We start from the raw sequence: 16147 nt of genomic DNA, 5'->3' as shown, positions 1-16147 counted from the left end.
GAGGGGTTTGGGTGCATTGGGGCTGGAGGGGCTGCAGCAGCAGACTGTCAGGGCGCACCGTGCAGTGTACACACTGCTGTGTGTGCCAGGGTCTTGGGAGCTTTTGCATTGCTAGGAGTGGGAAAAACGTCAAATCAGGAGGTAAAACCTCAGGCCTATCAAAGCATTTAAATAATAGCATCATTCCTGGCACTAGCAGGAATCTGCAGTAGCAGTGCTTTGGCCAATCTCAGTCTTGGCAGGACCACACCAGCAGTGCGGTTGTTCCCGAGGACAGTCCCTGCCTAAATCGAGTGTGATTTCAGTGGTACAGAGATTCAAACACACAAATTCCCCTCTGGTTTTGGAAGCCAAACCCCGTCAGATTCAGTGAGCTGCAACAGTTTAACATGATGGTGAATGTATTTTTCAGACTAGACTGGCAAAGCATCTGGATTTACCAGCACCTGGATGTTCCTGCTTGGTGTCCACACCTGTGTGCACACTGACCACCCACCTGCCAGCCCTGCACGGAGAGAGTGTGAAAGGGGCAGGAAACCTTGGCTGCCTCTCCCAGCTGAGGCAGGAGCTCGTTTCCAGCCTGCTGTGCCCAGCCTCTCAGGTGTTTGCAGGAGCTGCCTGTCAGCAAAGGCCACTTTTGTCACGGTGCATTGGTGAAGACCCTGCATGTGGGAGCCCCTCCTCCCCCTGGGGCAGCTCCCAGCACGCTGCAGCCATGCCAGAATGGACACTGTCCATTGTCTCATGGTCCCATTCCTGCCCCCAGGAAAGGCAACAGAATAGCATCTGAACCTCGCCAACCATGGCCAAGTGCAAGGCAGCCCCAGAGCCTGTGCCCCACACTCGGGACCCTCTGGCTGTGGGGGAAGCTGAGGGGGGGGTGCCCACTCTCCTCTGGCCACTGGCAGGGTCGCAGCAGCACAGGACACGTCCATGGCCCGACACTGTGGAGGTGATGGGTGGCTGAGGTGCCTGCAGGGACTGTTCTCAGAGTTTATTGTTCTGATTGTCCTCCCTGTGAGGGCCTCCACTGTCTGCCGTGGTCTCTTGGATGCTGTCATGGTGGGGTCTTGCCCTTGGGGACAGAAAAGGATGGTTGAGTCGTGATGGGAAGCCCAGACAGTGCCCAGACCCCACAAGGCACAGCTGCCTTGGAGCTCCCTGCTGCTGGCACGAGCTGCCACTCACTCCACCACTCCCCCAGCCCCAAGTGCCCCAAACTTCTCAAACACAGGGCCCCAACACCCCCCCACAGCCCCCCTGCCCTGGGCCTCCAAAATGATTGGTGAGGGCCAGTACCTCTTCTGCTGCCTCTGGATCAAAACTTACTTTTCTCTGTTGAAAACAATGAAGTCCCTCTGGAGCATTTCCAGGTGCTTCTGGAGGTGGCTGGCCTTTCACATTGGAATGGAAAAATTAGAGGGAATAAATTCACAGTTGACACAGAAAGACATTGCAAGGACAGCTTCAATGAGATATGGCAATATGTTTAGGCACAGAGCACCTTTAGCCCTGCAGTGGGGAGGAAGCATTGAGGCTCTCTGTGTGCAGTGCACACTCATTCTGCCTTTCACCGCAGGAAAGATGGGGGAGAGTTTTAGCAATAAAGTTACTCACAATGAAAAAAAAATTCTGTTCAGTTTTCTGTGGTCTTGCTAGATGGCAATCATTGAAAAATGAAAGACCTCTTTGACCGCACAGTTGTACCTGCTTGCCCTCACCTGGGATGAATTGCTTTTGCTTGTATCTTTCTCCTTCTTAGCCAAGCGCTTTTTCTTTTTGTGAAGAGGTTTGGATTCCAGGATCATTTCTTCCAGTTCAAAGGCTGGGTCACAGTTCAGTCTGCCTTTCTGGAGGGGAGAGAAAGATGGCCTTAAGTGATCAGAGCCCATCTTAAGGAGTCTCTTATAAACTGCACTGCAACTGGGAGCTGAATTTTGTGGGAAAAAGAAAAAAATGCACTAATTATTATTGCACGTACAGCCAAGAGCATCAGGCTATGCTCCTGATACACTCCTATCAGTTTCTTCAGCTAGGGGCCATACTCATGGTGTCCCAGTGGCTCCTTTGGTGCTCTTGCTCTGCCCTTTGGCAGCTTTGGGGTGAGGATGAGGACAGTGTCCTGGCTGGGCTGAACCTTCCTGAGAGCACAACAGCCCAGCAGGACTGGTCTTCCAGCAATACAGATTCGTATCCACCACAGAGAAACCCAGCAACAAGGGTGGATATACAATTAACAAATATTCATCATTTAGCCCAACTTCTGTGGAAAACCAGTTAGAGTAGTGGATTATTCTCCACAACCTTTACACCCCACTGGCCTTACCATGGGAATGAATTCTGGCTTTATTCTTTTCTGGAGAACAGCATCCCAGTTGACATCAGACAGATATGGGAAGGACTGAATGTCCTTCAGCTGAGAAAAACGTTTCTCGGGGTTCAGCTCGAGCAACTGCAGCGAGAAGGGAAGGGAAGAGATGAGGCAGCCCCACAGGGCACAGTCTGTGGGGCACACGGTGCCAGAGACACCTCATCACTGCTGCCATTTGCACCAGTGCTCTCCTGCTCTGGCTCAGAATCCCCTCTACAAGCTCTGCCTCTGTTTATTCTTGTTTTTACAAATTACTTTTATCCCCATTGTAGGAGCAGGCAATGAGGCAGTGCAGTGGCATTAAACTATATGTCCAATGTTAAAAATAAGCATTTGTTTGGAACTGGGAGTTCCACTCAGGTGTTTGTGTTCTGGTTTTAATACTGGACCAGTAAAACATCCTCTTTTCTCACTCTACTGAAGTAATATTCCAGTGTGAAAGTGTGCCTTCACACTGCTTATTTTCATAATTTTTTAACATTGCTGTAGGGATTACTTGTGTGGAAGAAAAGGGTTGAAGCTGTGTCTGTTCAATGATCATACAGTGCATCAACTCCTGACAGCAGGAACTCCTGAACCCTGCAGAGCTCTGTGCTCCAGCCTCACCAGCAGAGCATCCCTGAAACACAGAAATCCACAGGGGATGGCTGAGCCAGGAGGGAGCCACAGTTGGCTTCATGTATAATACATATGGCTGTTAAACCAGATGTAAAGGAGCGCTGGGAAATTTAAATAATTGTGACATTGTATTATTTATTCACAAGGGAGTCTCCATGGCTTGTGGCTGCTGTGGTCCAGGAAAAACTGCCAGCATAGCAACAGCTAGGACATCTGCAGCAAATATTCCTGTGAGACTGTTAGGCTTAATGAAATACTGGCTTCACTGAATTTTCAGCAATAGGAGACATTCTGCAATTTTCTTCCTGGAAAATACACCATGATTCTATCTCAGCAAAGGACTGACAGCCTCTTTTCTTTAAAATGTTTGATCATCTATTTCATTAGAAATTACAAAATACATATATGTATTATTTGGAACAAAATCTAGTTGAAAGCTACATTAAGTACTACTTCATTGCCCACACTTATCTGAAATTAAAATCTATTTACATACATCCCTAAATTTTGCTGCCAGTGCTGCTATGCAGGGGGTGAGTGCTCAGCTTTGCTGCCACTGTTGAGCCATAGTCTTGTTTATTGAAGCTATGGCTCCATTTCAAATGGGATTTCAGCTTCAAAATTATTCCAGTAATGATTTTGAAGCAATTTTGATAACAGCTTTATTGAAAAAATAAAAATTGCAGCAGTGAATAAGCCACACAGCATCAAATGATTACAACAGTGTCAGTACTTCTTGCAAATATTCCCATTATTGGGAAAAAATGTTTCTTGAGGATTAGGAAAATGTAATGTTGGGGCTAAATTTATTGACATGTATATCAATATCTGCTTCTGAGTCAGTTAATTCCAGAGTGCAAAGCTGTAGAGGAGACTCTGGAAGCCGAGGCTGCCGTGTCCTCAGCACAGCTGTCCCCAGTGCCAGCCCAGTGTGGCTGGCATTTATCACCCGGGTGACAGTGTGTGACAGTCACTGGCACTGCCTGGACACTGCCTGCAAGGCAGAGGTGAGAGCAGGAGCAGTGGGCGCTGTCAGTGTCCCTGCTGGTGTGGAAACACAGAATCACAGGGTGATTATCTGCAGGTGCTTCTACTGAAGAGCTCTGGGAATCAGAGATACGAACCCAAATCTGACTCCCACGTGGATTCCAGACATGTTTTATATCCTTCTCATTATATAACTGTATATTAATTATTAACCCCATATTGTTGTACTGTATACATTGATCTTATCCAAGCATGTATTCTTATGATTTTCATCAGGACCCACCAAAACCCTTTCTCACGATTCTCGTAACAATTACGTTGTTTCTCATGTTTCTTACTAAGATTAATATTAAAAATTAAAAATTACAATAATTATATTCAATTACCAAACAATCATTATATTTAACTGTCGTATTATTTATCATATGATGGTTTCTCGGATGCAGTTTCACAGGGTCTAATAAAGATAAACCTCAACGCTGGTTCCCAGGGCCCAGTTCCTTTCCCAGCCCTGCCAGACCCAACCCTTCTTTCCAGCCCCGGGTCTATCTCAGACACTTGCCAGGCTGTAGAGTCGGTGAGCCCTCACCTTGCTGAGCAGTGCCACCAGCCCCGGGGACCAGGCTGCGGGGAAGGTGACGGCGGCGCCGAGCTGGCGGGCGATGTCCTGGGCGCGGCTGCGGGGCGCGATGCGGAACGGCCTCTGCGGGAACAGCCCCGCAGCAGCGCTGTACCTGCCGCCCAACACCTGGGGAAACTGCCCCGAGCGCTGGACCGCCCCCGTGCCACTGCCCGCCCCAGCCCCCCGGGACACCTCTCGCTGTGTCCCACGGCTCGGCTGCAGACACAGAGCGCCAGCAGCAACCGGGCTAAGAGCTGGGCAAACCACAGAAATCAACGCTATTATCCTGTGGGAATTGGCACAGTGCTGTGGGTAGAGTACTCCTAATACTCCCGTAAAATGTTCTTCACTCACGCTGGGGACAACGCCAGTGAAATGGAGACAGGTGTCTCCCAACAAGGAAATCAGCTCAGAAAAGGGTGTCCCAAGAAGGGTCACCAGCCTCGGGTGGGGAGCAGAAGGACAGGGCAGGTGCAGCTTGATGTGCCACCGTGTCACCAGGGCTGTGCATTTAGTGTGAGCACAACCAGCATTTCTGCTCCTGCCTTTAGAAACAGTGCCATCGAGTCAAAAATCAACATGGAGCACCGTCCTGACATTAATTTTGCGTTATGGGTGGAAAACGCAAATATTACATTAAGATGCTTACAAAGGGGACATTGCTTCAGTTACCCAACAGGTCAGAGAGTCACATCTCCTCAGTGTCTGCTAAACTGATCCCTCACAACAGATACACAAATTCAAATGAAAAATCTGTTCATCAAAACATCTTCTGATGATAGAGGTTTTAAAAACTTCGTGTTGCATACTTATACTGAAAGAAGCTTCTGAGCCTCACGAGGTCTTAAGCGCTCCTCTTTAAATTGCATTATTTTGTTTAGAATAATGTAAGTTTTAAAATTTTGTCCCACTTTTTTACACAGCACTTTCAAAGCACTGATGTGTTTGTCTATCTACAAGAGTGCCAACCTTGCCCAAGTCAGCAGCAGAGCTGTGATGGCACAGGCAGACATTGAGCTTTTCCCATCATTTGCTCCGACTGCTCAGTCTTGTTACAACAGCAACAGTTTTTTTTTCAAGTTTTCTTTTTCCTCGCAGGACAGAAGCTCCAGATAAAGGATATTGCAGCCCAGGCTTCAGGAGCTGTTGCTCGTTTGCCTTGGCCCATTTTCACCAGCCCAGAGCCCTTGGCCACGGCAGGGAAGTGCCACAGGCACCTCTGAGCTCCCAGCCACGAGCACAAGAAGCCTGGGGAGGATGTGCTCTGCTTCCAGCCCTGGGCGCAGCCTGGCTGTGCCATCTGTGCCCTGGGGCACTAACCCTGCCCGGCACACACCTACCCGAGCTCTCAGCAGCTCGTAGGCAGTGACCCCCAGCGACCACCAGTCCACGGCAAACGAGTAGCTCGTGGGTTTTGTGGAGCTGAACATTTCGGGTGCTGTGAAATAGAGGAGGAAAAACAATTGCCTAGCTGCAATGCCCTGTGGAAACGAGCAGCACAGAAAGCCTGAGCCATGTCCCTCCTTCCTGCTGTGCCCCTGCTCCACGGCCACCCCGCAGCCCCACAGCCCTCTCCACATGAAACGCTGCCTGTGCCTCTGCCCCAAAGCCAGAAAGAACAAATTCCCTTGCTGACACAGGAGCTGCCTGCCATTCACAGTGCATGCTCCAGAATGCACTCAATGTGGCACAAGGTGCCCTAGGTGTCCCTTCACCTCCCCGCGAAGGGAACACACCTTCCCCAGCTGCACGGAGCCATTTCTGGGGAGGGACCCCTGTCCCCACCCTGCACCCCTCCCCAGGTGCCCCCCACTTCTAACCCTGCATATTTTGATGTGGATCAGGAAGAAAGGAGCCCCAACTCTCATTAAAATGCCTTCCCCTGTGTCCCAGCCCAGTCCCCCCGAGCCCCCAGAATGGTGACCCAGAGCAGCAAAGCCATTGCTTCTCACCCATGTAGGGCTTGGTGCCAGCAATGGTGGTGACAGGGCTGTCCCTGGTCAGCGTGGTGGCAATATTGAAATCCGTGATGTGCACGTGTCCTGGAAGACAGAGGATAACATGTAACAGGCTTGGCCTTAATTCACACAAGAAACAGCTCAGAATCAGAAACACAAAGTAAAATACTCCATGGAAAGGAGTGTCCAGGTACTCTGGTGGGGGAACTGATAGAAAATACTTCAGCTTGCAGGCTGCTTGTCTCTTGTTCCAAATATCCCCTCATTTTCCCTCTGGGGAACCATAAAATATAAGAGTTCTCCAAAAAGCAATTTAGTGATGATTGTTTTGAGTCTTCCTACATTTTAAGGTCAGCCTGGAAAAAAATGAACTCTGTGTGTGTCCAAAGCTTTCTATATGCCTTGGAAGAGAAACCTTTGCTTCCATGGGTGAAGAAATAGAATACTACCAGTCACAGCAAAAGGACACTGGAGTCAAGGGAATGTCCCCAGAAAAAACACTCTGAGCCATGGAAGAATATAGTAAACAGTTTTGCCTAACACCCAGCCCCAAATCCTCATCAGAGCTCCCTCCCCATGCCAAATGCTCAAGGAAAAAGAAAATATGTGAACGAGGCTTATCTATTGCACCATAATTAATTCTGTTTGTGCACAAATCCTGCAGGGACACAAGCATTGCCCTTCAAATGATGCATTTTCAGTAAGTTTTAAAAATAACCAAGAAAATGTTAAATTTAGGTGTGCTGGGGTCTGACCCCAAGCAACACCAAACGTAGGGTCCCTGCCAGTGCCTTGTAGGGACACCAACAAGTCAGTCAGGTGCTGATTAAAGCACCAAACAACCCCAGCAGCAGCACAGCACCACAGGGTACCCAGTGCCTGAGGGTACAGAGGGATGGGATGGGATGGGATAATGGGATAATGGGATGGGATAATGGGATGGGATGGGATAATGGGATGGGATGGGATGGGATGGGATGGGATGGGATGGGATGGGATGGGATGGGATGGGATGGGATGGGATGGGATGGGATGGGATGGGATGGGATGGGATGATGGGATAATGGGATGGGATAATGGGATGGGATAATGGGATGGGATGGGATGGGCCTGCTCTCAGTCAAGCTGAGGGAGAGAGCACAACCCCAAAGGATGGCAGCAGCATCAGCAAGACTGCAGCCTGTGCCTCCTGCTCCCACTGATTTATTCACATGCAGGACCACCTGGCACTCACCGTGCTCATCCAGTAAAATGTTGTCAGGCTTGATATCTCTGAGAAAAAAAAGCAGAGAAGGAGAGAGAGGCATTAGGCCAGAGAAGGGGCAGGGCTCTGGGCTGCTGGCACCCCAGCAAGGGCAGCTCTGGGCCCTGGCAGGGACTCTGCACCCTCAGAGCCTGGGCTCCCAGCTCTGCTGTCCCTGTCTGCTTTGGGGCAAGGGGGTGACTGATCAGGCAGGGCTGGAGCAGCAGCACTGGGTGCACTGGCAGCACTCAGATGAGTCCCCCCAGGTGCAGTCACAGCCTTTTTCCATTCTCCTCCTGTTACTTTGCAACCTGTTTCCATAGAAGGGTTCCTCATTTACTCAGTAAATTATTATATTAAATTAAATTACTTTAATATCTTTGTTCTAGATACAAATGGGTTACCCACACGTTTTATTCCTGAGTAAAAGGACCCACAAAACAATATTCATAGCAATGCTGTAGGGAAACACTTGGAGTGAAGGGAGAAAACGTACACCTGATACTCTGAAAATGTATACTCTGATACAGCTACCTGAGTGAGCCTACAAGCCATTACCTGGGTTTAATGAGCTCATTACACCAGTGCCATTGAGCACCTGGCCAGCTGATACCCCAGACAGGAGGTCCCAGCAGGTGCAGTGGCCCTGGGCCAGCTGCAGGTCCCCACCAGGCCATGAGTTACAGCTAAAGAAATGAGCAAGCTCAGGATTTTATCTTTAAAAAGTCAATCCTTAAGACACAGTTTGATTTTTCCAAGCCACCTGGAATCAAAACCCCACAATGTCATCTAATAGCTTACAGTTCTCTGGCATTTTGTCACCCAAATTCCAGTGGGTTATAAGCACTGTCACCCTCCTGCTGCCACCCATCGTACAGGGGAGGAGAGGGACAGGCACCATTGGCACAGCACAGGGCACTGCCAGGCAAGTGGCTGGCTTTTCCCCTAAGCAAAATAGAACTGCTTCCTTTTTTGAAAAAATTACTATTTTTAAATTTCTAGTGTGGCTGTTTCTGATCTCCTTCAGTCTGGCATTCAGCTTCTGGAAATACACCAGCACAGCAAGATCATTCTCAGGATGCAAACAATGACCACAGATAATTCTGATTATTGCTCATTTGTATATTTCTTTTTTATAAGCTGGTTATATAATTTCCTGACCTAAAAGATACTAACATTCCCCATTCTTTTACATCTAGGTGAGAAATAATTACAGCCTGAGTTTGCTGTCTCTGCACAGCTTTGTTCAGTCAAACAAAGACATTGCTTCTCTGTCTCCTGATGTTCCCAATTACAGCTGTAGCAGTGTAATTGACTCAGTTGAATCACTTTATCAATCAAATACTATCCCACTGGGTAACAGTGTTAATTAAACAACTTGCAGTACAGTGTTAATTAAATAACATGTAAATTTTACAGCCTGCCATACATGTTCTGTTGTACTTGAGTTCCCTTAAACACATGCAGCTGTGTGAGAAGCACACTGCAGCCTCACCTGCAGCTTCTCCCACCCCTACTGACACCGGGGCAAAGATCCCTCCTGCAAAGCTCCAAAGCAGCAGCAGGGAAGAGGAGACCCTGGGCAGGTGGGAGCAGCTCCAGGGGCTGGCCCTGCCTGCAGCAGAGCAGAACTGCTGGGCTGGGTATTAATGAGCTGCAGCTAATTTAAACCTATCAAAGACAAATCTCTGCAGGATCAGTGGACAATCAAATATGCTATTTCGCAGGTACCCCAGAGAGACAAATCAGATGGTCTCTGCTGTATATAAAATACTTTTCTTGTGTTTCACATAAAGCAAACGCACGTGGCACAGTGCGATGTTTACCACTCAAGCCTCCGTTTGCCATTTCACATCACGGAGGAGCAAGGCTGCCCAGAGCACAGCTGTGGGCTGGCTGACCTGTGGATGATGTGCCTGCTCTGCAGGTAGTCGAGGGCCAGCCCCAGCTCACAGATGAAGAGTCTGACAGTTCCCTCTGGGAAGCGCACGTCCCGCTGCAGGTGGTAGCGCAGGTCCCCTCCCAGCAGCAGGTCCACCACCATGAACATGTCCTCTTCATCCTGGAATGAGTACCTGGGACAGCACACACCTGCTTTAGGGACAGGGGCACTGAAAAATGGCAGGTGATAAAGGAACAGGTGCTACCTCTGGGAATACTCATAATTCCTTGGAATTTTTCACGTGGGAAAATTACCATTTCGTGACCTTTCCTTGCTCCGTTTCCCACTATTGTCACACTTGTGACAACAACGATTCAGTCTCAGATCCATAACAGAGTCAGAGCAGACTGTATGAGCAGCTCAGGATGGGCATCCTGCCCTCTCCAAGCACCAAGGGGAAGCAGCCCAGAGGAGCCCTGGTGTGGTGACCAGCAGCACAAGCCAGAGCACTGCTCCATGCGAAGTTGCAGTCTGTGTGTCCCTCAGAGTGCAGGCAAGGCACAGGAATGCCAAAGGCATCCTGCAGGCAGGGATGGCATGGCAAGAACAGCAGCAGGGACACAGGATGGTTTGCTCTGTAGATCCCTCTGTGCACACACACGGGTCAGCCTCAGCTGCTGAGTGAGCTTTACCTGGAACTTTATGTCCAAGTAGGAAAGACAAGTTTGGAAACAAGATATGGGAGGTGTAGCTCCACCTTTACCATTCACATCCCAGCCAGAGCAACTCTAAATGGCAACAGCAGCAAAATACCAAGAGTTCACTGCTCCCAAAGGTGCCTGTAATTGACTGCTCTGACTCCACCAGTGAGCCAAGGAGCCACCTCTTACCATAAATTCACCAAAAAGGGGTGCTCCAGGCCCTGCATAATCTGCAGCTCCTTGAAAACGTTTCTCACTTCATTTCGCTCCACACACTTCTGTTTGTTCATGTATTTCATGGCATACATCTTCTTGGTGTCAGTCTTCTGCACCAGGCAGACCTGGGAGAGCAACCAGCATAAATCAGAGATGATTTGGCAGCAGATTTGGCAGGTGGGACTCCACACTGCCAGGGCACAGCTCCATCCACCCCTGTGCAACACTGGACACTGCCTGGGAATCTTTGGGAATTTCACACAAAGAGAAATTTTTGGGGGAAGATATGAGGAAGGAATTTATCATCACAAGATGGGAGACAAGGGATCACAGAGAAGTCAACATCTTATTTAATGTCATGCAGTAACCATCATGTCCACCCCTCCCACACTCGTTGCTGTTGGGAGGAGCCCCCTCCAGCACAGAACTACAGGTCAGACACTGGGACCAGCCCCTGCTCCCACCTTCCTGGGAATGTCACTCAGCTCACAGTTAATCCTGGGCTTTGTTAAAGGGGTGCTGGGCTTTGAATTTAACCTTTCTTATATGTCACGGAATCTAGAAAGAAACATGACTCCAAGGAAAGCCTCAGAGCCTGTGGGAGTACAGAACAACAGGCTTTGTTTACACAATAATTCAGGAGTTTGGGGTGAACCAGGTGCTTAATAACAAACACTGTGCCTCACAGAGAAACATTTAACATGTTAAATAATGTGCTAGAAAACCTGCCAGGATTTCATGTTGATTATCAAAAATGTATTGTGATGTTCAGTGTTGATTTGCTGAGAAATATTAGAAAATGCTTATTCAGAAATCTAATTAAATTCAGATAATTTGAGTGATCATTTTTTCATTTTAATCTCATGCAATATGATTTGTGGCTAGAGAATGGATGAGAATGGATAACTGGGCTCTGATTCCTTTCTGATTACCAGGAACCAGGTCAAGGCTCACTGACAGTGCATGGGCTCTGTACTCTCATGTGAGCCTCCAACTCATCCATTTCCACCCAGTTAATCTCCAGCTGCCCACACAGTGCTTAGCCCCCAAACACTCACTTTTCCAAAGCTGCCCTTCCCAATGGCACGCAGAATCTCAAAATGGTCGAAGGTAACTGCAAGAAAAGGCAACATTTCAATATAAATGGCTGAGCAAACACTTGACAATATTATGTTATTTCTACTTTTTCTCCCTATGAGCTGAGAAAAATGAGAGATACCCCAGAAATGTTCTGTTCCTTTTGAAGATTTAGGTGTTGTTTAAACTTGGTGTGTTTAACAGGTTTTCTTTTTTCTCTATGGTTCAGCTGCAAAGGCAAGTTCCTTAGGTCAGCTTCTGGCAGACCAGGCAGGAATCACCAAGTGAATGCTCTCCCTCTCCCTCCTGCACTGTCTGTGGAGATTTTGGCTTCACCTTGCTCCTGCTGAGCCCATCATGATATAATCAGACTGACATGATATAATATCATGTGAGGACACTGCCATTCCTCTGCAGCTGTGATGGATGGCACAGCCCCACCACAGCTGACAGTCACCAGTCACAGCACTTGGGAGCAACAAAAGCTTTTAGGCACAGTTGCCCCTCCTCAAAGCTGTAGCAGCTGTAAATACCAAAGTGAACAGAAGCTGCTGATGGTTGAGTTTAAATGGATCTGTTTACCCATGAGACCATCTGGGAGAAGGGCAGGGGATACCTGCAGAATAGAAAGGGAGAGTGAAGATGTTTATCACCTGCAAGGGAAGGTGAGAGTGGTGCCTGCACGGGGGAGAGGTGATCTGCAGAAACCCTGTGCCACAACCCACAGCCATGCTGTGGGGAGAGAGGGGTCTCTGGCACTTAGACCTTGCACAGAGCTCTGCAGAGCAGGGCAGAACACAGCACTAAGAGCTGGGCAATAACCTCTGGAACAGCTGCAAATCCAGAGGAATCAGGGCAGCAGTGGCATTTTGCATGTGCACACCCTTTATCCCTGCTGTCCTTTACAGCAAAGCCTTCAGGAGCGTGTTCACACCCTCTGCCTTCTGTTTAATCCTGGGCTGGGTGTAAGAAAGCTCAGTTGCACTTTATTAAAGGCTCTCAAACTGGGTACAAGCACATTTGAACTTCTCTGTGGTTTAGTTTTTCTACTAGCCCCAGCTTTCACAGGGAGTTAATCAGGAGTTTATTTAGTTTATTTAGGAGTGTTACTCCTAAAGAACACTGAAATGTGTGGTCAGAATCAGGAAGCAGACACGTGCTGCTCCTTCTCAGTCCACACAAGCCTCCTTTCCCTCTCTGATGCACATTAAGAAAAGGTCAAAGATTTTGCCCTTCAGGGACAAAACCCATGTGCTCTGCCAGCTCAGACAAACTGGGTCTCAGAGATGCAAAAAAAGATAATACAATTTCCATAAAGAAGCAACTGGTGTATAATCATGAAACACTGTTTTGTAATCAGGGGTCACATTTCTAAAACCATCTGCCTGTGGCACAGCTGCTGACATGGGACTGGTGCCCACCACCTGCAGACTGGGAGGGACCTGCCCGTGCCATGCAGCACTGCTGCTTCCCAATGTACCCAGAAGCTCTTAATTAATTACAATTTTAATTGAAATCAGAATAAGGACAAGATCTAAGGTGATATAGCCCCTGGTTTGCAAGATGGAAAATTCCCCAGGGGACATCTCTGTTTCAGCTGGGTTTCTCTCCCCTCAGTATATTAAAACATGACTAATTAGAGAAAAAATGTGCTACCACTTTTTAAACTTGAGCAGGGCTGTGGAAACAGACCTGCAGTGGTCTGCAGGCCCTGTCAGCATGCAGGGGTGGCTCTGAACCCACTGAAACCCACCAAAGCCACAGTGACGTGGGCAGGACTGGGCTCTCCTGGCATTGTGTGTTCTCAGTGACAGAAGCTGCTGCTGTATGAACACTGAGCCCAGAAAGACCCAGCAGAGACCAGGCACTCCCAGGAGAATCCCACAGCCAGGGCACATCACCTGAGAGGGGGCTCAGGAACAGAACTGCTCACTGCCCTGAGCAAGCACAAGGGGTTGTTTATGAGAGATGACAATATTCAACATTTAGATGCACCAGGAATAAAATCTTCAGGAAAACTTCACAGCACAGATTTCTTTTGCACTACAGAAATGGAAAAAACATGAAAAACAAAGAAAAACTGCAAGCAGTTACATTAATATTGGAATCTGAAGCTGGTTTAGCTGAGCAGCTGCAGACTGGCAGCAGCACCACATGGCACACTGGAACAGTGGCTGATGGGGCACACAGCAACTCATACATTTTGTTTATTACAATGTATTTGTATTTATCTGCATGTGCATATTGCTGTAGCACCTAGGTGAAAGCCCATGTGGCAGTCAGCAAGCTGACTCATGCAACAGCAAATATATTTATGGAGCAATCTTTTAATGACTGTCTGTAATCTTGGCAGCACAGGGACCCTGGCCTCCAATGCTGCTCCCAGCAGTACTTTTCCAACTCCTTTTCCAGCCAACCCAGCCTGCAGGCTTGGTCTGCCTGTGCCTGCAGGCTGGGCAGCCACCAGGAGCACCCACAGGAGCATCATCACTCCAGCACCTTCCCACCACACCTCCTCCCAGTCCTCCCTACACTGGGGCCTCCAGAACAGACCCCTCCACCCCCAGAGCAGCAGCATTCTGCTCCTGCCTTCCAGGTGCCTGCCAGTGTCCCAGGGACTCCTCAGCACCAAACCTGTGCTGGCAATCTTGCTGTCAGAGCTGCTGGGGAGGAGGAGAAGGACCCCACACCTCTGCTGAGCTGGGATGCCCAGGAGTGTGCAGCCTCAGCATGGGCACTGGCTGGCACCCTCACAGTCTGCACTGACAATCTGCAGTCCCAAACAACCAGGAAAGTTCTTACCATCCTCGCTGCCATCAGGGGGTGGTGACTTGCTGGAGGTGTTTGCCCCCATGGTGTGCTCAGCCCAGGCTCAGCTCCCCAGTGCTCTGGGCTGTGCTGCTGTGGGTCACTCCTGCCAGACCTCAGCCATGTCCTGCTGACACACCCTGCAGAAGGCAGGAAGAAAAACTCCATCATCACTCAGGACAAAGAAACATTTACAGCTTTCAGTGTCCCACTGGAGGCTCACTGCTCTAAGGGCAAGACTGACAGGCAGGGGAAAACACATTGCAGTGGAACTCACTGGAGAAACCAGTAAGAGCTCTACCTTGTAACTCAGGTCAGGACTGCTGCCCACTGCAGGAACAGCAGGAACAGCAGGAACACACCAGCAGACCCAAAGACCCAAGGATCTGGCTCATGTTTGATGCTTCATCCAGCACACATTTTGTAGCTTCAGGGGTAAGTAACTGTACTGAGGCCAATATCCAAAATAAATGAACATACTGGCTTGGCTAGATAAAACCAAAAGGCACTTTGACTACTGAGGTCATGTGGAAGGGTAAAAGTTATGGAAGAAGGAATTCTAAGTGTCAGCCTTTTGATTTAAGCAGTTAAACAAGTCTTTCGCTTGGGAAAAAATCATACCATTCTGGTATTTCCAATGAAAAGATTCCATGTAAAATCAAGGTACAGTTTCCATTCAGGTTCTTCAGAATTTTTTTATATGAACTATGAACAAAACAGCAAACCTGATTTCTGGCTTGGTGCTGGCTTTCCTCTCCCACTGCAAAGGACAGATCTGTTCATTAGCAGGGAGCACAGGAATTTTCCAATCTCTCCTGTCATGTATGGGAATCCTGAAGTGTAAAACTCCATAGAGTTTACTGATACTTGAGAGAGCCTGAACACTCTCTAGAAGTACAGCAACCACTATATTTTTAAGCATTCACATGCAATGCACCTTTATGTGTTTGTTTTTGATACTGAAATCTCTGTGACATACAACTTTATTCCTTGTTGGAAGTACAAAGCCCTAAAAGAACCTAAAATGAGGTAGTAACAGTGCAACAAGGTCTGGTCCAGCACAGAGCATTCTCCAATGCTCACTGAACGTCTTCTCAGATCTACACCTTGGAAACACCTATTAACTAACTTAACTTCTTTACTTTAAATCAACAATTATGGTACTGAAGCAGGAAAGGGAGGAATTATGAGAAAAGAGAATTACTGAAAACTGGGTCTGTCATGGGGTACTAGGAGGTACCCCAGCACACACAGCTCCTTCTTTCCAGCTAACCAAAACAAAATCTTAATTTCCCATCTCAGAACTGAAACAAGATTCAGCAATAAAACAAATGAAGCAGCAAATGTTTACAATTCCCATCAGTGCTTCAGAAAGGAATAGATCGAGTCTTCAGTGTCAAACAAAGCCACAGTGGCAGTAACTCTTTTTGAGCCCCAAAACTTATTCTTCAGAGTAAAAATAGACCTTCAGATGCAACAGCCATAAATCAGGTTCCCGTATCTCAGGTTCCCAAGGAAACTTCCTTGCACAGCAGCTCGGAGCCAAGTTTGTTTCAGTAAATATGCCAATACATACAAGCTCTGAGGAAGGAGTGCAGATATTCCTTGAAGTTAAGGTAGCCCGAGTAATAATTACCGGGATTTGTATCCTTACCAAGTATAGC

At 48.1% G+C, this 16147-nt stretch overlaps 1 protein-coding gene across 1 annotated transcript; it reads right to left on the bottom strand.

The window, feature by feature from the left end:
* Positions 1 to 945: 945 nt before the first annotated feature.
* Positions 946 to 14567, bottom strand: STK32A (serine/threonine kinase 32A). Its single transcript, XM_079319879.1, has 12 exons — positions 14478 to 14567; positions 11657 to 11712; positions 10572 to 10723; positions 9701 to 9874; positions 7791 to 7828; positions 6551 to 6640; positions 5939 to 6036; positions 4566 to 4679; positions 2327 to 2452; positions 1722 to 1850; positions 1330 to 1394; positions 946 to 1075 (listed from the first exon to the last, which is right to left on the bottom strand). Exons 1-12 carry the CDS (start codon positions 14527 to 14529, stop codon positions 988 to 990), a joined length of 1182 nt encoding a protein of 393 aa, XP_079176005.1. The 5' UTR covers positions 14530 to 14567; the 3' UTR covers positions 946 to 987.
* Between the last annotated feature and the right edge of the window lie 1580 nt (positions 14568 to 16147).

This window comes from Erithacus rubecula, assembly GCF_903797595.1.
Source record: "Erithacus rubecula genome assembly, chromosome: 16".
In the NCBI taxonomy this organism is placed as follows: Eukaryota; Metazoa; Chordata; class Aves; order Passeriformes; family Muscicapidae; genus Erithacus; species Erithacus rubecula.
The sequence above is the reverse complement of the archived record's forward strand: the minus strand, read 5'-3'. Positions and strand labels throughout refer to the sequence as shown.

What these genes read in the sequence shown, in the direction of transcription:
- STK32A (XM_079319879.1), bottom strand. Translation starts at nt 14,529, where the DNA reads ATGGGGGCAAACACCTCCAGCAAGTCACCACCCCCTGATGGCAGCGAG. An exon ending in AGCCAGAATTCATTCCCATG is followed by an intron (nt 1,851 to 2,326) that starts GTAAGGCCAGTG and finishes TCTCCCCTCCAG; the next exon opens with AAAGGCAGACTGAACTGTGA. An exon ending in GCAAAAGCAATTCATCCCAG is followed by an intron (nt 1,395 to 1,721) that starts GTGAGGGCAAGC and finishes CCAATGTGAAAG; the next exon opens with GCCAGCCACCTCCAGAAGCA.